The sequence below is a fragment of the Acipenser ruthenus genome, chromosome 12, assembly GCF_902713425.1.
Source record: "Acipenser ruthenus chromosome 12, fAciRut3.2 maternal haplotype, whole genome shotgun sequence".
Taxonomy (NCBI): domain Eukaryota; kingdom Metazoa; phylum Chordata; class Actinopteri; order Acipenseriformes; family Acipenseridae; genus Acipenser; species Acipenser ruthenus.
Genome location: NC_081200.1, coordinates 30958914 through 30985543, shown reverse-complemented (window position 1 = coordinate 30985543; position 26630 = coordinate 30958914). Strand labels below are relative to the sequence as shown.

At 36.9% G+C, this 26630-nt stretch overlaps 1 protein-coding gene across 1 annotated transcript in view; it reads right to left on the bottom strand.

Annotated features, from left to right (window-relative positions):
* The window catches only part of LOC117417024 (cyclic AMP-dependent transcription factor ATF-6 alpha-like), a 62170-nt gene that overhangs the window by 16676 nt on the left and 18864 nt on the right, over positions 1 to 26630 (bottom strand). Inside the window, exons 10-15 of the mRNA XM_034028668.3 lie at positions 23216 to 23353; positions 18574 to 18687; positions 17757 to 17856; positions 12133 to 12200; positions 10434 to 10545; positions 2030 to 2111 (exon numbers count right to left, since the gene is read on the bottom strand). Coding sequence (XP_033884559.3) covers positions 2030 to 2111; positions 10434 to 10545; positions 12133 to 12200; positions 17757 to 17856; positions 18574 to 18687; positions 23216 to 23353 — 614 coding nt within the window. The remainder of the gene's footprint in view (positions 1 to 2029; positions 2112 to 10433; positions 10546 to 12132; positions 12201 to 17756; positions 17857 to 18573; positions 18688 to 23215; positions 23354 to 26630) is intronic.

Genomic DNA, 26630 nt, shown 5'->3' with positions numbered 1-26630 from the left:
CAGAATTATATACCAAATTACCCACATTATTGCTGAAAACAAGCTAAATTGCACTGTCCTGAACTATCAAGATCAAAAACAGCTGACTATCAGATACAAAAAGCTGTAATCGTGTGTACACCAGTAAACATCTCCAGGTTTAAATTAGTTAATAAATAATCTAGTCTGCCTTATTTTCACAAGTGTCTATTTAAACATCACTCTTCAATAAGCTATGCATCCCTGGGGAACCAAGCGAGCCAGATTTATTTTTTGAAACAGTCTTAACAGCTCTTTATGGTTCCTGAGCTGTCTTACTTTTTGCTTCAGTTACTGTACAGTTCAGCTACAGGAACTCTTTTCGGGGTGTTTTTCTGAACTGTAAGCTAATGCACTTTGTCTTGAGTTTATTTCACAAGATGGTATTCATGTTTAGCACTGGTGGAGTACATCGCACTAAAAAGGGCAGTACAAATGAATTCCTTTGTAAATACATTTAAAACTGTTTTGATCATTTAAAAATAAACTTTGGTTGTAATCTGCCAAAACCTGTTCTTTCCGTCCCCAAACTCAGCACTGCAAATGGCATTCCAAGTCAACATGTTGATACACAAGAGTTGAGAGTTCAGTGGTTGGCATTGGAGTCCCCATTTATTAAATATTACCTTGTCTCAGAAAATAATTGATACTACAATTATCCAAAGGGCACAGTTTTGTGGCAGTGACATTTTTCTGTTTACTTAAATAAATATATTTATTGACAAGTTACTGTAATTAAAGCAATGTACAGGAGCAGTGGTTAGGGCTCTGGACTCTTGACCGGAGGGTCGTGAGTTCAATCCCAGGTGGGGGACGCTGCTGTTGTACCCTTGAGCAAGGTACTTTACCTAGATTGCTCCAGTAAAAACCCAACTGTATAAATGGGTAATTGTATGTAAAAATAATGTGATATCTTGTAGCAATTGTAAGAAGTCGCCCTCGATAAGGGTGTCTGCTAATAAATAAATAAATAAATAAATAAATAAATAATAATAAATAATAAAATACAGTTTTTCAATTGTAAAGAGTGGAGATAAAGTCATTGGGATCTGGATGCAAAAATATAATTACAAAAATGCAACTCTCCTGCCAAACCCAGACATAATTTCCAAAAATAACAAATAATTTGTTCAATATTTAGCCCTATGGCCTGGGAAAGTACCAGCTATAACACATAATAGCTACTCTTTCATAAACTCTTTGCATCTCCTGCTAGGATTGGAACCCAACTTGCGGTGTTGTCTAGACTTGCTCCCTGGCATTTTCCCCGTGGGGGACAAACCTTGGTTCAATGTTTTCAGTTTCTTCGGCTCTGACTTCAGCCTGCATTCAGTACAATGGTGCTTCGAATGTGGTGTCAGGCCTATTCTACAGACCAGTTAGAGCCTAGATATCTGGACAGTGTGCAGTTTCAACTTCTCTCAAGACTAATTTCACTTCTGCAGTTTATAAATAGAACAAAACGGAGACCAAATCCAAATGACCAAATTAAATAAAAGCATTTTAAATAATAATAAATAATAATAATAATAATAATAATAATAATAATAATAATAATAATAATAATAATAATAATAAAAAGAACAGTACATGTAACTTCTGACTAAAACCACTTGAATTGCAATCTGCAGCTCATTCATTCATTTCTCAACTGGAATTCTTGTATTTGTTATTCTTTAGTCAAACACATTTCAGATGTTTTTTTTAAAATGTCTTTGTTACTGGAACAATGCTGTCTGCCAATAGGCAATCCCTGTACACTAAGCATGTTCTCATTGGATAAACCCTGGGGAAATGCCTCAGCTGAATCAGGGTGTGGGACCTAGACCAAAGCCAAGAGAGTCATTTTCTCTGGACCCAAGACAGAAATCCATTAGCATGACTGCAGCCACATTTAGTTTCACAATTCACAAGAACGAGAAGAAATAAACTCCCGACACTGACTTTATGATGGAATATAACACTTCCCTTATCCTGGAACATAACTGCGAAAGTTATAAATGATACTTGCCATTCACGTTAGCTGGCAGAACTAGGGACATCTTCGGTCTTCTTCCCTTGTTATGGCTTGTAGCAGGCAAAAGGAGATGATCCTAAGAAAGAGACATTCAACAATTAAACAAATGCCGATATGTAATGGTGCAGCCGTTTGCAAGTCCCAGTAAACATATTTGTGCATCCTTTACAGTTGAAAACCAAAAATATAAACTACATTTAAATGTCTAGCTAGAAACAGTTAATAAAGGGCTTTGAAAAGATGTTGCTTAAACACAGGAACTTTTTTCTTTGTTAGATATTATTGTACAATAAACAAGTTCAGATGATGTGGGGCCGTCTTGCACTTAATACCAATAAACCGAGTAATTACAACATCTGTTCATTACTTTGACTTTGCCTTTCTCTCTGTGTCTCGAGACGGGTTCAGTGCCAAATTAAACAGAGAATCAGAGTGCTGACATCACTGTCTCGGTCTGAATCATTAGGAAATCGGTCGGGGTTACTGTGGGAAGGCTTGTCTATCTTTCTGCCTTTTATTTTAATATATTCGTCCGTCAAAATGAAGAGATATAAAAAGCTACACACACATACATTTGTAACCAACAAAGAATCTCTATATGATGTGTTTCTAGAGGATGACATTTCTTCAAACATTTAGGCTATTTGTTGCAATCCGTTATTTTTTTTATTTTTTTTTTTGAGAAAATGAGTAGACATATACTGTAGGTCCAAATCTGATCAAATAGCTAAAACTAATACACCTTTTTTGGTATTGCTTTTTTCTAAAACAATATACAGTGTATTTCTTTGAATTATTTTTAACTAAAGAAGCACTACGTTCTTGTAAAAAAAGTTGGAATTATTGTCAGCATTTCCAGTTCATTGTAGATATTGCTGGAGTTTGTCAGGGTCTTAGTCTGTTCTAAAGCCCATAAATTGGCCCTCGCTCCCAGTTCCTGATCAGCAGCCAGCTGTGTTAATCTCTCAACCTACAGTAAGAGAACGTAACCTATCACTGAGGGCAGTGATTCAAGCAATTCAGATATGTGGCTCTAGACTTTGGATGCATAAATTCAATAGTACCAATATTGAGGTCATACGCACAAAAATAAACTTGAATAAAAATAAGTATATAGGAGAGAGAAACACACACAGATACATACTGGTCAAGCCGAAGGACAGTTTTACACAGCTGGATTTATGTAGAATAATATTTTGATACACGTAGGCTACATAGCAACACAGGACTGTCATTTTTATTTTATGTCCAGTATACTTTTTCCATTTTTCCCTTTGAACAAACTTATATCCTGTGACAGAAGCACAGAAGGTACAGATTAGATTTCCAGAATCAATCTGCAGGTTAACAACTATATGAACATGTGTGCAATCATTTAGTAAACTTGAGTAGCAGAATCTTCAAGTCTGTAGCTTGCGATTCAAGGAGCAAAGCCATATTTGCTTTTCTACATTTTAAATGTTCTATCTTTTAATGGATGGATATGCCCAGCTACACACATACACACCAGACAGAACATATCTTTGTGTTTTAAGATTTAGACTTTGGGCCACTTGTAAACCAAGTTTTATTCCCAAAGGGTCCCAGGAAATAAACTGCATGGATTGCCAAAAACAACTATTAGAAAGAGCACTTAAATATAGTAGTTGTCTGGTATACATCCAGATAGGAGTAGATTTACTATTAGCACTGCAGTGTCCCACAATGGATTCTAGGGTATGCTACATGAAAATGAGACTCCACCGAGACAAAGCAATGGCAATCCTTTTGGTTCAATATCTTTCAAAACAGGAGCACTGGTAAAAAAGGGTTTTTGGCAATCTCATACTTTCTTTTTGTGTATGTGGCCAGGGAAAGTGAATTTAACAATGTGAATTTCGGATGAATTTGAACAAATGTGAATTTACGATGGATAGGATTGCTCACTAAGGGTGGAGCTGCAGTGTCATCTGTTTTTATAGAGCTGGTTTGGTGATCCAGCTAATATATGCAGTGCCGTGAAAAAGTATTTGTCTCCCGTCTGATTTTCTGCATTTTTGCATATTTTTGACACTGAATGTTATCAGATCTTCAACCAAAACCTAATATTCCTCCAAGCAGAACTGCTTCAACTCAGTGACATTTGTGGGTTTAAGCATGAACTGCTCGTTTCAGGTCCTGCCACAACATCTCAATGGGGTTTAGGTCTGGACTTTGACTAGGCCATTCCAAAACTTTAAATTTCTTGTTCTTCAACCATTCTGATGTAGACTTGCTTGTGTGTTTCGTTTCATTGTCTTGCTGCATGACCCAGCTGCGCTTCAGCTTCAGCTCACGGACGGATGGCCTGATATTCTCCTGTAGAATTCTCTGATACAGAGCAGAATTCAAGGTTCCTTCAAATGATGGCAAGGCATCCAGGTCCTGATGCAGCAAAGCATCCCCAAACCATGACACTACCACCACCATGCTTGACTGCTGGTATGAGGTTCTTACTGTGGAATGCAGTGTTTGGTTTTCACCAGACATAACGGGGCCCATGTCGGCCAAAAAGGGGGGGGGGCAATTACTTTTTCACACCTGAAGATTGCATGTTTGATTACCTTGCACACCAAACAAATGAAAGAAGCACCAAACTTTGGTGTCATTTTTGCTCTCAGACTCCCTCTATATAGTACTACAACCCACAAAAAAATCTGACCAAATACAGTGTGAAAAATGTGCAAAAATGCAGAAAATCAGACAGGGGGCAAATACTTTTTCATGGCACTATCTCTCACCCTGAACTCCAACATTCTTCTCAAATAACATCATGGAAGGACTAAGATACATTTAAATTGTTGCTGTTCATGAGAACACCTAGATTGTGGTGAATAGTAAAGGAATAGAAAGAAAAAGAGCTTTCAAAACTATACCAATAATGTCAAAGCTCAAATTCAGAATACAGCTTGTGCAGAAATACTACTGGATCCAATTCAAACCTTCAAAGAATATACATTCCAAACTAGCTGACTTTAGCAAAAGCCTGAGATGAACATGTGGTTTGCCAGTCCTTTCCAGCATGACCTCTTCAACAGAACCATCTCAGCTGTGTTTTAATGGATTCAGGCTGCTTAGCTATATAACATTAATGTTAGTGCTGCTCCAGTTATCCTTGCTGTCTTCCTTTGACTCTATCAATAGCAATAACACTGGACACATTCTTTAATGGAATCTTGTAAAAATATTTACAGCTCAAACTTTTAGAGTTTAACTTCAAATCGCAGTTTTGCACTCTTTTGGTGCGGTTTAAAAAAACAATAATTTACTTGCTTGAGCCAGGGACCAAAGAAGCCATGTGATTATGTAAACATATTTTTCATCTTTGTGTCAACAACAGGTAAAATACTAGATAATACCAGACAAAGCTGTTCATATAACACATCTCTTGCTTCCATTCATGCTACTGTACAGGACACTCCCTGGTGAATATTAGTGAATTGTAGTATAAGAAAGCTGCTCCTGGACTATCTGCATGGCTAGCATTGTGTCACTAATCTTGGTATTGTGATAAACCTGCCAACCAAATTGTCTCACACATGGACCCTGAATCATTATCTAAAGAACTTTAGGGCATAAATCACCAGGAAAGGAAAATGAGCCGTACACAAAGTGGAAGGTACAAAACCCCCTCTACTAAACCATAAAGCCCACCAGTACCCTAATTAATACATCAGCCATCTGAGTGGAGTCGTCAAAAGCCTATTTTTTAGAACCCTATCTTTCCTGATAGTTGAGCTGTAGACAATTATTTTTCATGTAAGCTCTAACTCAAAAGAAACACTAAAGCTAGACATTACGTAGTACAGATCTAATTAATGAACCATAATCCATTTTTCTTTTCTGTGTCCAAACAAAGAGAATACCTGGAATGCAGAAGGCACAGCTACAATGCAATAGTATATGCCTCAGGAAATAGAGCAGAAACTTAAAAATAATCCATCAGAACAATTTATTTTCTTTTTTTAAAAGACAATGTATCCTGCTAATTTACCAAGGGAGGATCGGAGAGAAAGAATATTACATATACTGTATACACAAGAAGGAAAGCAGGCAAAGGGCTTTAATCCTCAAAGCTGAAGGTAAAACAAAAAAAGGAAAATATATTGCTTAAGCTGTAAGAGACAATGCCCTGATGAATTGAAGAAAAAAAAAAGTGTAAATGGAGGACATAGATATTCCATTCCATTTGAATACCAGGGTCTCTGGTCCCAGTTGGAAATTGTAAAGGTCTTTAAGGCTTTGTCTTGATTTTTATAAAATCTGAACAGCATAAATAAAATTCTGTCCAATCCATACCCTGCTTCAAAAAGCATAACGTTCCTTTTGGACCTCAGGGTAAGCAAGTCTACTTTTCAAAACCCCAGTTATGCCCTGGTCCAGCCTACATTCTCCTGGATATACATTTTTCCGGCTGCGTCAATCTGCTGTTTCGCTCAGAGGTCCTGCCAACGAACAGGAGACAATGAAACCTGATGCTGTTCCACTCATTGCATCAGCCACATGGACTCAGAATCCAGGCCGTTCCTCCGGCTACATTGCGTGCGAACATGGGCAGCTTCTTAACACTTGTCTGTCCGCCACAAAAAAAAGGACAATCATGACACTTTGACTGGAAGCTTTTGATTCTAAATTGGGAGTTCTTACCTGTGCTGAAACCAATGACAAATCACACTGCCTGATAAGACAGGAAGAGCAGTGTGGGCAGCAGTGTGGAGTAGTGGTTAGGGCTCTGGACTCTTGACCGGAGGGTTGTGGGTTCAATCCCCAGTGGGGGACACTGCTGTTGTACCCTTGAGCAAGGTACTTTACCTAGATTGCTCCAGTAAAAACCCAACTGTATAAATGGGTAATTGTATGTAAAAATAATGTGATATCTGTATAATGTGAAATAATGTATAATGTGATATCTTGTAACAATTGTAAGTCGCCCTGGATAAGGGCGTCTGCTAAGAAATAAATAATAATAATAATAATAAAGATCCTTCCAAACTGTCTATTGTTAGAAGGGCTATTGTTTTGGGGGCAAGTCCATTGTTGGAATTGATTCTGTTCATTTCAACCTATGTAATGAGTTCTTAAAGCTCAAAAGAACAGAGACACTTGAAAGCAGCACCTACAGACAAAGGAAAAAAGGAGCTTCATGTGCAAGCTGACATCAACCCAGGGAGACTTGGACACTGCCAGCATGTCACAAAACAGGCTTTTGGGGAGCCATTTATCAATAATATATAGCGTGAAAACAATCTGAAGGAATAGAAAGATGAATAGGCTCTTTCAATAGGACGACATTTTTGTGCTGTACAGTAATCTTTGCAAGAGATATAAAAGTGCGACTAACTTTGGCTTCTTTCAAAGCTGCTCTTGCTTGGTTTTCTAATTGAATCGATCATTGTCAGCAACATAATTCAATCCTAGTCTTAAAAAAAGGCTTTAGTGACCACTATGTGGTTTAAGAAACATTTACCGATTGCTTAAAATCACCCCCCCCCCACCCACACACACACACACACATTCTAGGTACATTATTATTTTAAAAGGCTATTGCCTTGTAAAGCCAGGTAGAAAACAAAAATGAGCTCTAGAGGTTGTTTTTTTTTGCATGCAGGTCTAATTAGTATATACACAGAGGCTACGTGCTGAACACTGGACTTAGTAGAGATCATTCTGAATGAATAAACAATAGCTGCAACAATAACAATGGAGGCTATGTGGTCTGGTGGTTAAAGAAAAGGGCTTGTAATCAGGAGGTCCGCTGTTCAAATCCCAGCTCACTCACTGACTCATTGTGTGACCTTGAGCAAGTCATTTAACCTCCTTGTGCTCCATCTTTCAAGTGAGATGTTGTTGTAAGTGACTCTGCAGCTGATGCATAGTTCACACACCCTAGTCTCTGTAAGTCGCCTTGGATAAAGGCGTCTGCTAAATAAACAAATAGAAATAATACTGTTTCAAAAGTTAGTTTAACATTAAAAAGAGGCATATACAGTACAGTGACTACAGTATTTAAATACATTCAGCTAACGGGAAACAAACTTTAGCAACTGGTTTAAAAGTAAAAACAAAATGAAAATATTTGTTTGCAATCTGGGACGAAAGTCCAGCCTGTCATGCTGTATTAAGATGTTAATCCACAGATCTGGGTGCTGACCTTCTATCCAGATAAATCAATCAAGCTTCTGATGGATGAGTTCCATTCTTAAGAAGCTGTGTTGCTAGAAGGAACATACCAGAAAAATAAACTGGCACATTTCAATGTTAAATTTGTTAATAAAGCCAAAATAAGCAGGCACGCTGTACTCGAATGGGTCATGTGTCTACAAAAAAGAAACGCAGATAAAATAGGAAGGGATCATGGTACAACAGCAAGTCAGCCTTCTTCCAAAAACTATTTTTAAAATGTTAAAAATGAAGTCAACTTTATAACTACAGTAAGATATTAAAAGACAAATAGCCACTAGAGGGATACAAATGTTTCCAGAAATCATAGTGATTTTTGGTCCTTGAAACCACATGTAAGTTCGGTTAGGGAATAAAAAAAAAAAAAGAAGATTCACAGACCAATGAAGTATAATGAAGGAATCTAACCCTGACAGACAATACAAGGCAAATAAAGAGTTAATCTTTAAAGCTAGAGAAGTTCCAGGTTCAATACTAGTTTTATTGTAAAGCAAGAATCTGGATCTTTATCAGAGAAATATGACCAATTCCCATGCATTTGCTCAATAGAATTACTGCTACCCAAACATAATGGGCCCAAACTTTAACCTGGGTGTATGCATTTATTCCAGCAGGTAGACAGATGGACAGGTGAAATGGTGTTATGTATTCATAGTGACACACTGTTAAACAGATTTGCAGACAAAAAAATTACCTAAAATCATGTAACGTAAAACAGTAAATAAAGTTTATATTTTACAACTTCACCACATCAAATGAGAAAAATAGCATCATCCACAGACCAAACAAGGTTTATATCAAAGATTCTTCTCAAACTACCTAGAGAAGGATATTGCTGAAAAATAAAACTGCACAGGATAATATATTGAACTGTTTATCTAGCTATCAATCCAAAGAATGTGTATCATAACTATTAAATAAAGAACTTTGCAGTCAAATGAACAGTTGTTAGTGGGCATGGTTAAATTGATTTCTCTTGACAAACTGCATTTTTTTTTTCCATCACATACTTCTGAGACATTCCTACAGATACCATACCAAAGAAACAAATCCAATAGCAAGCAGCCACATGGTCATGAATAAGTCAACGACATGGTGTAGTCTTCTGTCAGCACCCCTCTTTAGGGTGATAAATAGAAAAATGGCCTTCTGGGCCATAAAAAGAGTAAGTATTGTTGCACTTATTCTTGTGGACACTGTGTGAACAGCCACATTGATGCACATGTGAGTCTGTTGAGCTGTAATGAATAAACAAAGAACACTGGCATGACAAGATGCTGCTAGTCTCAACAAACTCTGGATTTCAAGATCTTGACCTCACCTCATCGTGGAGCAGGACTGTTTCTGTCAGTTTCAGAGAAAGCATAGTGTAAAGGATTGCCTTTGAACTAAACAAATGGAAGACCACAGTTTCTAATTGTATCTGTATTGTAATGACAGCAAATAAAGCACCACTTTGTTGTTCCTGTTAGTTTATGGAACTATGTTCTAGAGCTTGCCAAATAAAATATGTCAAGTTCTAAAGACAGACAACACTCTGCAGAAGCTCTGTTAACTCCGAACAGGAAATCCTTTTAACTCCAATAAACTTGATATTCTTCACCCAGTTCTCCTTTCGTGGAATAGATAGTGCTGCATATAAAAAATAACATTCCGAGGGAATTTATTGAGTGTGTATTTAAAAAGCAGGAAGAAAACACAAGTTGAAAGCAAAAAAAAAAAGACATCGAAGCTGAAATGCATGCAGCAATAACAGTTGACTTCTATAAACAGCTGCTGTTTCTGTTCAAAAATGATAACAAAGAAGGATCTTTCTGCTCAGTGTTGAAAGGCCAGAATATTGAAAGGGCAACAACTAAAGGAGTGTGGCGCTGCAGAAACAGCTGTATGGTTTTCCTATGCTATTATGATGATGTTGCTATGAAAACTTTAATAACAGTCAACCTATTCGCCACCTCATTCTGACCATATTTGTGTTGCTAGGAGCTGCTGAAAGGGGCTCCAAGTCTGCTGAAATTGTTATTAACAAAATACCAAAGTGCTGACATACACTGAGCCTAAACCTGTGTCTCAACCCCTTTTTTCAGTAAATGTAAAATGCTCTTTCGTTCCATTTTTACTTCTTACATCCACCTGTTAGCAATGGTTTGACAACATGAGAACAAAATGCAACAGACATGTAAACTGAACTGGAACTCACCCTCCGAAATGAAACGACATAAAAGGTGTCCCCTCTTCTACGAATCTCATCAAAGAAATCCTGGTAACTGCGGTGTGCGGCATAATATACCTGTAATTCACTCCCTGAGCTCCTGAAAAAAAAAAAAATGCAGGTGATCCTATTGCACTATTGTTGTGAAGTATATAGCTATTTACCATCATAAAACTTTCTTGTGCTTGGCATGGTTTGTTCCAGCTGCACCTCATGCTTCAAAATTGCCAGACGGCTAGACGATGGCTAACAGCTAGAGCAATTTGAAAATGCTTATAAGGTTCAATTTTACTCTTTACAGCAGAAGTGACTTCAAAACATATTTGTTATTGCTGTAGTAATGGACATCTGTAATTACTCACACATATTTATCTGATCTTTGTACCCAACATGCAGAGCCTTTTAGTACAAGTGGATTTCAAAAAGATATTTGAAACAGACTTTAAAGTTGTAAGTGTAAAAAGTTGTCAGGATGTTAACAATGAAAAACACAATTACAGGTACGCTATTCAAACAGATGTAACCTGGGGGCGTGTAACGCTATATCTTTCAGAACCCCCCCACTTACTCTTTAATGCTTTAACCAGTCGCAGAGGGTGTTACTGGAAACTATAGGAAACATATGTGGCAAGTCTTAATGCTCAAGACACAAAACATTGGCCAGATTAGAAAAGATTGGCTTTTAAAATTATTTAAAAGCAGGGTAGTGTTTGGATAGTGCTAGTGAAGAGCCCACCCACAGTTGCAGAGTTATGGAAACCCATTTAATGCAGTAGGGTCTGGTGGTGGTAATGGAGGTTTAAAATATAAATATTTAAAAACAGCATTTGTGAAACAAGTAACTAAATTCACCGGAATACACAGCATACATGACTAACATTTATTGAGGATCGAACACTGTAACAACGCAGGTTATGGGTTGCTATGTATTATTATTTGTTTATTTAGCAGACGCCTTTATACAAGGCGACTTAGAGACTAGAGTGTGTGAACTATGCATCAGCTGCAGAATCACTTACAACTATGTCTCACCCGAAAGATGGAGCACAAGGAGGTTAAGTGACTTGCTCAGGGTCACACAATGAGTCAGTGGCTGAGGTGGGATTGGAACCGGGGACCTCCTGGTTACAAGCCTGTTTCTTTAACCACTGGACCACACAGCATGGATTTCTAATCCATACTTCTGAAATTACTTAATTCGTTTTTTAGCCAACAAAGCTATTTTCTCTCCCTTAACTCTTGAAGATGCCGAACAGAAAAGCATAGTGTTTGAAGCCTGCTATCCAGCTGGGTGATTCCAGACAGCTGAACTATACAACATATGCAATGTGCATTGAATGACGACTGATAGTGGAATTGTTTATTGAACTGTACAAACTGAAACAATAATTCATTGCTAAAAACAGATTAAAGGAAATGGAAGCGTGTTCCATTACAAAATACAGAATAGTGAAATGGAAAGTTTTCCAGTTGACAGGCAGTTATGAGGGTTTGCTTTGGAATATCCTGCAGTGTAAGTTTAGCTTTTTGCACACTGTTGAGAACTTGCTGTCTCTCCCCAGCTCTCCAATCTAGCATATACATATAAGTTATTGCAATCCTGATATCTATTTCAGAGGATGTGCATGCAGGTCAGAAAATGACTAAGAGACGATCTGCTGGGATGCCTGAACTGAAGGTAACTTACTTGTCAGTTGTATCAGTGTACTGGACCGTCACAATCTGGGCAACATCAGCCTTTTTATCCTGAGATTTCTATTGGAAAAAATACAAAAGAAAGCTTAGAAAAAAAACATTGGCTTCATTACATTGGTAACATAATACAATATAGCCTTATTCAGTGGCCTATGCTGTGCTTTTCAGAGTATAACACACAGTTGTTATACATTTTAGGAGAATTTCTGTGTGCTATATATGGACAATATAGATACAAGATCGCACAATGCTATGATTACAATTGCAAGTCTTCAAGAAAACAACGTCGAGGTCTTGCCATGGCCAGCTTTTTCTCCTGACCCGAGTCCAACAGAACATCTGTGGGACCAAATCGCCAGTGCCATCCACAGGAGACAACCGCGACCAGTCAACCTTCACCAGCTGGCTGCAGCTGCACAGGAAGAGTGGCGGAACATCCCACAGCAGTCTATCCAGAGGCTAATCAAGTCTATGCGTCAACGGTGCCGTTAATGCTCAGGGAGGTCATACCCGATACTAACTTTGTAATGTATTCATTTTGACAGTGGGTCACATTGCATACTGAAAACTTATCATGATTCTTTGATCTGTATTGTTGTTCACATTTTCTGCGATTTTGTTTGAGATCTATGTTCAAAATATTTGATTAAATCCATTAGACCCGAGTGTTGCATTTCTTTTGTGTACAAAATGTTGTAAAAACGTATAAAAAGGAAGCGTTCCTAAACATTTATCACTGCACAGTCAAGCAAGAGTAACCAGTATCTTTAGAATATGCTCCTAGAAACAGGAAGTATACCCATTCCACCCACTGCTAAGCCGTCTGGATAGGAATGGTTAGTTCTTTTAAACTATTACAGAATGACCCCCAAGGGGAGGAAAAGGCCGTCATCCCATTATAGTCAGCCTCTTCTAGACCAGGAGAAGGCCAGAGGAGGCTCCAGAGTGTCTTGTTTGGTCCAGCTTGGGGGAGCCTGTTAAACACAGTGCTGCTATTCAGTTACTAGAAGGGCTTGTAAAAACTGACAGCATGCAGGAGGGGGTAAATTAAAGCGCATTAGGTTAAGAGAGTTGAGAACCCCTGAGCTAAGTTCCTGCTGGAAACCATAAACTAAACTGACTGAAGTGTCTGCGGGAGTTAGTTTTGCCCACCTGTTCCTTATTTCCCAGCAATTTATTTTGATATGCCTGCAGTAAGAATATCACCAAGCACTCATGGTTTTTAGGGTATTGTATTTAGTCTGGTGTCTGTAATACAACACTTTAATCTAATTAAAGGAAATTATCCAAACTGTAGAGAGCATTCCCAACCTTTTATCCACAAAAAGGTTTTGTTTTATTGGATACACATTAATAAAATAACTCAAAATAGATGTATATAAATAAACATTCTTTAACTATATACATATTGTTTTATTAAACAAATTATCTACTTTTTGTATTATTATTTTGACAAACAGACCTAGCACAGAAAAATAATTTAGTTACCATCATTTCTCATTGGCGACAGTAACGGTAATGTACACCCCCCACTATTTTTAATACTGCCCATGCCCTCTATAAAAAAAAAATGAAGATAAAATAAAAACACTTTTATTACTGCACAATATCAAATTAGCATGAAGGACATTAAATCAACAAACACAAAAAAATTGCTTATTTCAGAATGTTGTACTATTCAGCATTAACTCAAAAAGCAGGTTACTGAAAGAAAATGTGGATATTTTACGCATGTATTCATAAGGAGCTTCAATCTAGTACAAATATTCAAATTAAGGATTAAACGAAAGCATACAACAGAACGCTACGTTTTCTTTCTTCATGGTTTGTCATCTGTCACTTATAAATCAGTGAATACTTTGATAAAAAAAAAAAGTTCAGTCATCGGAAACCACAGGGTACATGAGACAAGAAATCATGGTATTGGATAAGCTGGCATTCTGCATGTCAGTAATATCTAGAGCCGTCAAAATTATTCTCAACTACATCTTTCACATCGTCGCTTAGTTTCATGTACCACAAAACAAAATAATTTATTTCTACTTCACTCGAATGTGGCACGTTCCCAACACATTCCAACAGCATATTTTGCAGAGGTCCCCGGTTCCAATCCCACCTCAGCCACTGACTCATTGTGTGACCCTGATTGCAAGTATTTATTTAAAGTATTTTTTGTATAAACCTCACAATTTAAAAATGTCATTCTAGGTTTGCTTTATAATGACTTTTCATTTTATATGTTTGTGACAGAGAGACAGAGAGAGAAAGAATCCAAGCTGCAAATCTCCCTCCCAACCAGAAAAGGCGTGGTGTAAGGTTGGTGGTATGCATCCCCATAGATGGGGTGACTCGACGGTAAGCAGAAACCGGAAGTCGGCCTTCCTGAAGGAAGCGCGTAGCTGCATGTACGCGAAACAAATCCCTTGCGATCAACTACGGAGCAGGCAGCGACTGGAGTAACCATGGCGCCGAGTTGATTGCAGGGAGGAGTTGCGCTGAAAACGTAACAGATGGCTGGAGACTTTTGTTTGTTTTTGTTACGTGTTGTGTTTGTGTTTTTGCAGAGGAGGACTAAGAAGCTGGAGCTGCCGCTAACCAGCCAGCATAAACCCCTAAGCACTACATTCACTGCCTAGCAGTTATACGCACCACAAACCAGATTTTTGAAGAGCACAATTGTGTGCACCGGAGACATGGGATAATAAATGTTTTATTATTTTTGGGTTTGCAAGCTCGTCGTGTTCTCCCCAATACCACTGCTGGTAAAAGGGGTGTTTTTCTGTTATTGTATTAAATAAACACAGATATTTTTGGGATTAATAACTCTGTTTGGACAATCGATTCACTGTACCACTCACATCCTGTTCACAATGTTGCATTTCGTTTTATTTCCTGCTATTTTGTATTTACGTAAAACATGGGTCTCTACCAATGTGTTTTGTTCCACAAAGTTTGAAATGAAAAGATTCCGACCCATTTTACCCAGAAATTGTTCTGTACAAAGCATTTGAGGCATTTCTTTCAAAGTTTTAACAAGTTATTTTTGAATGCCTGAATGCCTAGTTTTGCTTTTAACAGATCTTACATTTTCTATTGCTTGTACAATGTATTGCGGTTAGGATTTTTCAAAATACTCAAGAAAATGAGATGTTTTCTCTCAAGTGTGATGTTTTCTCTGGCAACCAACTTACATTTTCGAAATAATGTTATGCCAGAACATACCCAAAGGCAACATGTGACAAGACATGGAAAACGTGTGTGTGCGTGTGCCATAGGCTGCATTAGTGAGTGATGGACAACCCTTTGCATGTCAGAATCCAGATCTGAAGTTATTTCTATTGTTGGAAAAAGAACAGCTTGTCAGAGTTCAGTGCCAACATTGCCTGAAATGTCTATCTTACAACAGCAGAATGCATTACAATTAGTCCAAGTCAATTAAAATACATATTTAGAAACTTTAGATGTAATTTTCTGCTACATTACTACAGTATACTATGTAGAACTCTATCTGTAATATTCAAATTCTTTATATACCAGGGACTGTTTTAAGCATTTGGGTATGGATATTCAACACTAGAATCTCCGTGGTGACAAATACTTCCCTCATGTTTTATAGCAACATGTGTTCTGTGGCACAAACCCATTTGAACTGGGATGCCCTCAGTGTATGTCTTACTCCCTCCATTAGCCACTCTGCTCCCCATTGGTAAGTCATTCATGTTCAGTCATGGTGTCTGTAACTGTACAATACAATTCTCACATATACAGTTCTCAGGATCTTTGTATCATTCTTAAATCCTGGCTAGGGTTACAACTGAACTACATTCTACATATTCAGTTTACCATTTTGTGTTAGAGACACATACACCTACTCCTCTAGCATGCAGCTATGCACAGTAGTTGTTTAAAAGTATATGCTAGTGATTTCCAGGAGGCTAAATTGAGTTATTCAATAATTGCAGAAGGCCAATCCTAATTAACAGGCTGGAAGTTCAAAGCGTCTTTGCTTGCCAGGAATTCTAAGGTAGATCTTAACCATATCTGTAATATTTCGATGTAAGCGAAATCTTGAAAGGGCAGGCACTGAAGCTGTTCTTCCTAGAAAGCTATTTAACGCAAATGGTAGAAAATATGTGGAGCGCCACTGAACAGAGATGGGAGACAACATCCTTATTAAGTGGTTGCGTGTACATTTCCCATCACCCTTGGCACCATCTCACTGTTCAAATCTATGCATGTAGTTAAACAGGAATTCTAACCTCCTGGACAGCCAACGAAGGAAAGCGACCCCAACAATTATGAACAGTTCCACAATGAAGGACAATTGTTTTTGGTTCCTTAGTCTCATATGTATTTAATTTAAGCAAATGTTAGCACTTAATTGGGCTTGGTGGTATTTCAAATTCTATAGCGTTAAACCCGTTTCAGGCAATGTCCTTACTACAAGCTCTTTTGAGATTTTGTCCTTTTGACTTCATGCCTAGTAAAGTCTTTTAATTTCAAGAAAAACTGATTTCAATAATTAATTGCCTTTTTTACTGGCTTCATACAAATTGTAAAACATCTTGTCTCTTCTATAAACAAGGGATTCTGATATTTCTAAAGGGGAATTTTTACCGTTTATGCTCCTGGTTTGAGGTCAGATTCTTCGATAAACATGAAAGCGATGCTATAGAATGGCACTCATCTTCCTCTGACAGCCACCACAAAGTGGATGACAGTCATGAGAAAGTGAGAGGAGGCAGGTTTCCTCTAAGAACTGGGAAATGATTTAGAAACAGACATTATGTGTTTCACACATTTGTTTCAAAGGTTATATTAAGCAAAACAGTTTAAGGAAATGTCATTAGGTTACATAGGATTTGCCATGATCAAAGGATTGCAGAAAATGACATGTTATTGAACTAATTTTAAAACATTCACACTACGAATTACTGGGAATGTACCATGGAAACACAACTATAGTAAAAGACTACAGAATTCCCTTGGAGATGAGAAATGGTTTTGCTGAATACATCCAGTCAGCAAAATGATTTATTACCTTTTTTTCTCAATTAATCACATTTTATGTGCGTGTCAGATGGTAACAACAGTGCACAGCCAGAATGTCCTTCTCAAGTATTGCAAAAGAATGTGAAAGACAGTATGCAAGGCTACTGGGCTTGAGAAAAAAAAAAAAAAAAAGATTACATGTGCTTAGGCACAATAGATACTTTAAGCTAACACATTAGTGCCATTGTAGAACACTAGGACGCTGACAAGAACAAATATTGGCTAGTAGAACATGAGCTAAGCAAAAGGTGGACCCTCATATTCCAAAAAATGCTCACAATGTAAGAGACTTGTTTACTTTGCTATTGGGTGTTGTATTATTTATACCCTCTATTTAACTGCATGGAGAGCAGAAAATAAAATGTCATTGTCTTCTTTTCACCCTGAATGCTAGATTCTAGTTTATTTCTCTTTACACACTGAACAAAAAAAAAAAAAAACACACACACCATGTAAAGTGCTGATGAATAACATGCCACAGACATGTGACATATTGTTTGGTATGTGTGGATGCAAAGATGTAAAAAACTACAAGCAGACAAACACTTCGGCTGCACCTCATACCTGCATGCTTCTTGCTTTGTGCTGACTGTTTGACATCCTTCTGGATTTTGTCCTTTCAACTTCATGCCTATGAACCCAGCCACGTAGCTCATGAGCTAACCTGTAAATACCAATAGAAAACTAAATAGAAATAGAAAACAAAATCTGAAATCCGTGGTTACAGAAAGTGGTTGCATGATTTAGCAAAACAGGATTGATTTCTGATTTTCTTTAGGCTAATTGGAAAATAAACATTTCTAATGTTTTATTTTTAGAGATTTCTTTTTTTCTTCTTTATCATGTGCATAAAATGAAATAAAATGACCACCGCGGTGCAGAGGAAATAAGGTCTCCCTAGAAGATATTGATAACTCTTCACAAGGTATTTCTTTTTATTGCAAAACTGGACACAAAAATCGGTTAAAGCGGCAAGCACTTTCTAAAGCTAGAAAAAATACTTTATTCACACTTTACATTGTCACAATATTCTAACTTGATGTTTCAATAGCTAACAATTACCAATTTCTTTACAAGCAAAACCGCATAACAGATGAACCAGTACAGTGAAAGAAAACAGAAGACTCTCTCCATTAAAACCGCCCCACTTTACAATATTAAACTAACAGAGCATGCAAAACTATTTCACCTGAAGCTAATTAACAGTTATTACCTTTAGGAGAGTTTTGAAGTGGTTTGTTATTGAGACTCATAGCACCAGGAAAGTGCTTCTGTCCTAGTATCTATCTGAGATGGCTTGTAGATCAATCTACTCACTGCAACTGCAGTTACAGAGCATGGTTCACACAATATATATGACCTGGATATGCTCAGTCCTGACCTGATAGACTTGGTCCTGTTGACATGAGGCTGACATGAGGGAGATGGAAAATACAACAGAGGCTCCTCCTTCACCACCATCAAGGCCTTCTGATCCAAGGCTGAGCTGTCAGATCTTTATAAAAAAAAAAATGGAGTAAAACATATTGTTGATATTGGGAATACAGAAACATAAGTCTATGAAAAATATGATCAACATTAAACACTATTATAAAGCCTGATAACAGTATTAGCAATCAATACATGACAAGAGTAATCTCTCTGGCATTCACTTTCACTGGGATTCCAAATCCTGCTAAAATAGGTCACTGCACAGTTGTCAGCAATGCATATCTGTTATCCTCTCAGCCACTCCATGTGTCCTGTAGTTATCACCCAATTAAGGTAGATGGCCTCAGAATGCTGTTGTCTTGAAACTCACTCCAAAAGAAGCTTGCTTTGAAACATCCAACTATTCTTTTTGTTTCTTTATATTTAGGGCTTCTGTTTTTTGGGTTTTATTAATTGTATTTTTTGGTGCTTATTTTTAGCTATGTTCGAGTTTTATGTAAATTATTTTTTGGGGGGGGCTTTGTTTATGATATACAGTATGCAATTAGTTTTCGGTTGCTTTCCAAAATGCTCGAGGGTTTTTTTTTTTTTTTGGTGTCAGTAACTCGACAGTACTTGCACACTTAAGCTGTACCTTCTTTCCTTTGCTGTCTTCCACAACGAAATCCCTATGGTCACAGGCACATTCTTCTGGGGTTTTTGCGTGCAGGCATTTTTGTACATTTTGCCACAATTCTAATTTAAATCCGCCGTGTCTTAACTGTAATACAGCTTTAAATCCTGCTAACAAGTCTCCATCCTGATTGTAATCTCGTTTTAAATCTCACCAGCGGAGTCTCCAATAGAAATGTAGGGATATGCCGTCACTCAGTATTTGGGGCGGGTTTAAAGTATTCAGAACAAATCAATGATAGATACAAGTCAGGAAGGCGGGAAATTGCCCAGCAGCACTGGGAAATGTATTTATTATTATTTTTGTAGTAGGTTTTATTTTTTAATGGGAAAAGGGTAAAGTCAACGTGAATTGATGAACCAGTTACACAGTTTTTCCAGTGTTTTTTGGCTATCCACCGATTTCATTTTTTCTGTAACCAGGGGTGTTTTATCAGGTTTTTTTCGGTTTTAACTGAAAATCAGAAGCCCTAATTATATTCTATGCAGCAGGCATTCCTGTTTGATAACAGATCTTTATTGTCCTTGTAATCAAGTACAGTTTAAATAGGAAAACCAGCTGCTTAGGACACCTGTGTAAGTATTCTGTATTCTTCTGGAATGTACTCAAATACCCTTTATAAGTCCGACACATTAAACCACATACTGCTCTAGTTCCTTGTTTTAGGCATAATGCTGATAAGCAGTTAAGGAAAAATATAGTTTATCATGCATATTACCAGTAAGCGCAAGAAATTATTCACTTACTTTGAGGCACTTTTTTCCAAACTGTACATCTGATTAATGATCTCTAAAGACATGTGTTGACTTTTCTTTGTTCTTCTGTAAGCCAGTAATGCAAAGTTGGATACAGAACATACATTAAGCCTAGCTTCATGTATTTCGTTTAGCCAAGTTTAAATCTGGAGTAAATCAACCATATGCTAATCCTGACTGCCAGAAGGCACAGCTATACAAAACCAACTACAAGGAAATTCAGCACAAGTCTAAAACTAAAAACCGTTTAATACCAGAGAGGTTTAGACTCAAACTGAAATGCATGGCCTTTAAATACAGTGAATTTTGCAGTTTGAATAAAACCTCAGCATTTAAACAGTTGAAAAAGTCACCAATGACTGCTGTAAAAGACAGTTTGGCACAAAAATATCCATATGAATGCCATCATCAAAATTTATATCATTATACAGTATAATTCAAGACTAAATACATGCATTAGAAAGAAGTCAGATAATGAACACTGCAAATATAATCTGTTTTGGAGTTCTACAGTATAATCAAAAGGGATATAATTAGGGCTTCTGTTTTTTGGGTTTTATTAATTCTATTTTTCGGTGCTTATTTTTAGCTATTTTCAAGTTTTATGCAAATAGTTTTTTTTCGGGGCTTTGGTTTTTGATATACTGTATGAAATTAGTGTTTTTGGTTACTTTTAAAAATGCGTGCTGTCTTCCACAATTAAATCCCATGGTCACGGGCACATTCTTCTGGGGTTTTTGTGTGTAGGCATTTTTGTACATTTCGCAACAATTCTGTTTTAAATCCTCCGTATCGTAACTGTAGTACAGCTTGAAATCCCGCTAACAAGCCTCCACCCCTGATTGTAATCTCATTTTAAATCTTGCAAGCACAGTCTCCAATAGAAATGTAGGAATGTGCTGTCACTCAGTAGTTGGGGCGGATTTAAAGTATTGAGAACGAATCAATGATAGATGCAAGTCAGGAAGGCGGGACATTGCCCAGCAGCACTGGGAAATGTAGGCCCTATTTATTATTATTATTTTTGTAGTAGGTTTTATTTTTTAATGGGAATAGGGTAAAGTCAACGTGAATTGATTAACCATTTCCAACCATTTTCTGGTGCTTTCCGGTGTTTATTGGCTTTCCACAGATTTCTTTTTTTTTGTATCAGGGGTGTTTTATCGGGTTTTATCAGTTAAAACCGAAAATCAGAAGCCCTAGGTATAATGTACAAGAGTATATAGAACAGAATGGTTATTCATATGAACAAAAGCATATTCAATGACACCCCACCTCCCCAAACTGGTCAGCTGTCACTGAAGTGGAAAATATTGCCATGGAAAACTGCTCATCTTCAAATACAAAGTATTCACCACCATGTCAACATGACACCCATCACTGGCAATTCCAAATGAGAACTGCATGACAATTAATCTTGACTGAACAGATTGGGGATATACAGCCATATCTGGTTCCACCAAAACAGCTGTCCCATCTTTTGAATTTGCATTGAGGTAGATTATAAAACCATTCACTCAAAGGAGTGCAATTACCACTCAGAGATCTCATTACTTGCAGTACACTGGACAAACACCAGCCATGTGTTATGACCTATCACCTCAATTGAGTATTGCTCAAGGTTAATTTAAAGGGTTGTCTATGAGAGCAAGAATATGTGATCTTCATTGTGGTTCAAATGCCACCCTGTGTGATGCAAACTCACTCATATTCAACTGTACACCATGGTACGAAACAATCAGATCTGAAATGGTGACCAAGAAAATATTTATAACATTTAATCCTGTACTTCAGAATACTGTAATCTGCCAAGTGTTTAACCTGTACTACTTTGTATTTAATCATATCCTGATGTAACTATCACTACTTAAATCATATCCTGATGTCACTATCACTATTATCTGCTGTATTATTGAATTGTGGTTTGTCACACTTGTACTTTGCTTGAACAAAAGTTATTGTATTTCTTGCTCTTATTGTATTACTTGTATTGTAACACTTGAAATGTATTTGCTTACGATTGTAAGTCGCCCTGGATAAGGGTGTCTGCTAAGAAATAAATAATAATAATAATAATAATAATAATAATAATAATAATAATAATAATAATAATTTAGGGGGAAGTTATCTCAGCTTTCTTTATGCACTGTTTTGGGGTATGCAGGTAAGGATGAAAAGTGGTTTGCTGTGTTGCAGCTTGTACAGGGACAGCTACTGTTTGAATGAAGAATGCTACACATCACAAATGGTATACTAATCTTGAAAACCACTTTTCTAACATGACAACACACTGCTCACTTCTGGGCATGCAGCCTGCAGAGCTCAATCATTGCAAAAAAAACAAATATATTATATATATATATATATATATATATATAGTTACACAACATCCCAATCAGTTTAGCAATTGCTCATGCTGGTGCTTAAATTCCCTTTTGAATTACAGAAATCTTCCATAGCATTGCCATTCCAAAAATTAAGCCATACAAATTATACCAAACCTAGTAAGCTATAGGTGGGGGGGATTTTTGCCACAAAAATAAAATACACATTCATGCAATATCTTCAAAAGGACTTTTGTCTGAAGTTTAACACTATAGGAGCTCAAAAATGCACACACCACCACAATCATGAGACAAAATGAAACCATCATCATTCCGAGAAGAGGTTTAACCTTTGCTGTCATTAGCAGAGACTATACTAAGGAACTTTTCCATTCTCTAATTTACATCAGCCTGGTGTCTGATTCAATTCAATTTTTTTTTTTTGGTTTAAGGATTTGGGTTCATAGCCATCTCACTACAAAAACAGTAAAGAATCATATCCAGTCTTCAACTGAAAAATGTTTGCATACTGTTTAGACCATATGAAATGCTTTACAAGCACAATAAAGTATTGTTGTTTTTTTTTTTTCATTTAAAAACACATTTAGCCAAATTTAAAACATATGTATTTGTTAATCACATTTTCTGATTGTCAACTTATTTTAACATCTGCCTTTAAACATGTGGTAGCAGCAGCTTAAAACAAAATATATACTTTTTTTCTGATTGATAATTATAATCCAACTCATTCTGTAGAGTAATGAAAGAAAATCAAAAAGGTAAAAGAAAGTCTACAGTTCCTATAAAATGGATGATTTCTGTCTAAGAAATAATAATTACCTGTCAGGGGTTTGTGGAATGAGAATTTCAGGTGCTTCCTGTGCCATGTTATTCTCATTTTCAGTCGAGAATTCAAGCAGATGTCTGCCGTTGTGTACTGCGCTGGTGATCTTGGTGTTTGGATCTTGATGAAATAAACTGAAATTAAAAAAGACTTGCACTTAATTTTAATGTATCATATCCGATGATATGCTTTTTTATACAGTTCATATCAGACTGTAAATGACAATTGACAGCACTAGATGACAATCACTCTGCATTAAAGGGTGGCAGTTAGTAAATGAAGAAACTTTCAAAAGATACTCATCTTTTTAAATTGATCTCTGATGTCTTTCCTTGACTTTCAACAAAACTAATTAAACATGCTAATATGCAGTGGTAAGACCATCTGTCACAAAGACTGTCTGGCTACCTGTTCAGGGAATACAGAGGAGTGAGCAGGCAGGGGTGCAACAGAGAAGAACTCATGCATTATTAACAAGAAGTGAGACTTGGAATGAAAACATTAATACAGTCTGTGGGGGATTTGGGACTTTTATTATGTGCCAGAACAGCAAACTGGAGAATGGTCAGTGCCTTACAATGTTTGAAGGGTGCTACAGTATATGGTGTTCAAACAAATCCAGACCCAACATCAGACTAACCATTGATAAATTGAGAAACTAGCTCCAGTTTAAGTCCTAACTTGATCTCATTTACAACATATTCTGACATTCAAGATGTAACTGACCACTGATCCATCAATGAGATCATACTTTGTTTGCAAGTAATAAGGTTAGTTAGACCGCTGTGGGAGACCACAAGTATTCAGTTAGTTGAATTGGAATCCTCATTCCCATACTTTTCACAGACTTACACTTGAAACCACTTGAAACCTTGGAAAATCCTTGTGCAATCAAGACCAAACTGCTTGCCTTTTACTATTCTATGCATTCCTTTCACTACTACCCTATGAATTCCCTGGTTATAGGACAACAATTCATTTTCACAAATACATTCATAACTAGCTACAAACGAGGTCAGCTATAAGTGGTGGGGCTGTATCAGAAAAAAGGTTTCCTACCAAAAAAACGATGAGCATGGTCTGATATAGTACAGAACAAGTGTTCTCACTTCTTGTGTTACAGACTTAAATTAAATCAACCTAACATTAGCCTATACTTTAAATATCTTCAAAAAAAAAACAAAAAAACCCTTAGTGCAGAAAACAAAAGACAGGTGCAACAAAATCAAAACTAGACAGAAGAATAGGCCACAAAGCCCAATATAAAAATATAACCACTGTGATGGTTACATCCAGTTCAAAGAAAAAACAAACATACAAACCCAGATTCCAGATGCAGAGAGATGAGAAACTAAAACAAATAGTCAAGGATTGTCCATGTGAAGATGTATACTCCTTGGGGCCAACATTAAAACAAAAAAAAAAAAAACACCTCTCATTACAAATACGTGTTGGTAATTTGGTGCCACCACAAGAGAAGTGCTTTTCATTGACCCTTTTAAGGATTTGAGATGCTGTTTAATGAACTGGATACTAAACCAGGTGGAATAGAGTTGCAGGATTCTACAGTTTAATGCGTCTCCTTTTCACCTCCTTACAAAGATTACAAGATTTGAATCATGTCTGCATAAACCCTCTGGTGGCTTGCATCTACTGCTAGGTGAAGTCACATCTACCAAGACAATGCAATTTGCTGTCTCTACCTACAGTATATACAAGTTCATGCAAACACCCTACAACCCACTGTAATGCTTTAGCCAGAACACACAGAACAGTTGGCTGCATATTGCCTACTGCAATATATATTTTCTTGTTTTTTTAAACATAATACCAAAGACACACACACATAATACATATATAAAATTATGACATGAACACTTTCTACATTATAAACCCGTATTTTGGAGTTGCGCATGTATCAAGAGTATCTGCACCCACACCTGCTAAAGAGACTGCTGACAGTGAAATGAAAACACCTGTTGATACTTAATGGCTCCGACACATAAAAATAGAGACTTTATAGGTCTTGTGATGCAAGAAACATCTGAGTTAATGACACAGCTATTCCTTTAGGTCTCAAAAATAAAACACTTCTTACAACTGTAGAAACATACTCAGTTTCTTTGAATTTCAACTTGACTGCAAAAACCTCATCAATCCTCAAAAGCCTGACAGCATGGAAATTCTTGTTAATGTCACTTAATGATGCTGGTCTTGTCCAATTTTCCAGCATGGAAATACTCACACTCCAGCTATGGCCAAAGGTTTTGCATCACCTAGAATTTTAGGATTGAGACAATAAAACTGTTGGCATTCAGCTAGCCAGGAATTGCATAATTTATCCAGGCTAATTTTCTATCTGTCCAATAAACCATACATTTGTTAAAGTGTTACTGAAAATGCTGTAGGGTTTAAAGCACAACAAATTACTTTCCCGGTTATGCATCGGGTCTTCCATCAGAATGCTGAACCAGACAAGGTTCTGAATTCAGAAGACGTTTTGACCAGGCATATGTTAATATACAAACAATCACTTATGTTGAAATCAATATTGCAGGAATATGTACACAAAAGCAGGAAGCTAGGGAAAGTAATGTGTTGTGTTTTACACCCTGCTTGAGTTCCCCTGTACAAATAATGTTTTCTTCCCTTTTTAAAGTATTTTAAAAATTACCAAATTCTGTGTGCCATCACTTAGGCTAGGTTGGTCCTTCTTTGGCTAACTGTGACTAAGGCTCAAGTAAACCTTCTTTTGATTTATAATGTTTATCTTTTATTATCAAGTAAAGTAACTCCATAAATCTAAAACTCAAAACTGTACCAAAAAGTCTTGCTGTATGTATCTGGACTTTTACCGTGGGAGTCACATTATTTCTGTATCAAACCTTTTCTGCAATGTTTTATAATTAGGGCTTCTGTTTTTCGGTTTTTATTAATTGAATTTTTCGGGGCATTTGCTTTTTATATACTGTATGAAATTGTTTTCGGTTATTTTCCAAAATGCTTGGGTGTTTTTTTCTATCAAAATATGTACAGTAGTAAGTTGGCAGTACTTGCACACTTAAGTTGTACCTTCTTTCCTTTACTGTCTTCCACAACAAAATCCCCCAAATAGCTGTAACACAGCTTTAAATCCCGCAAACAAGCCTCCATTCCTGATTGTAATGTTGTTTTAAATCTTGCAAGCGGAGTCTCCAATAGAAATGTAGGAACATGCTGCCACTCCGTAGCTGGGGTGGGTTTAAAGTGTTCAGAACGAATCAATGATAGCTATTGGCTATACACCAACTTTATTTTTTTGTATCTGGTGTGCTTTATCGGTTAAAACCAAAAATAAGAAGCCCTATTTATAATACACTGAAGAAATAATTGTGTAACAAAGCCCCAATTGTTCTGTACTTGCTCTATAGG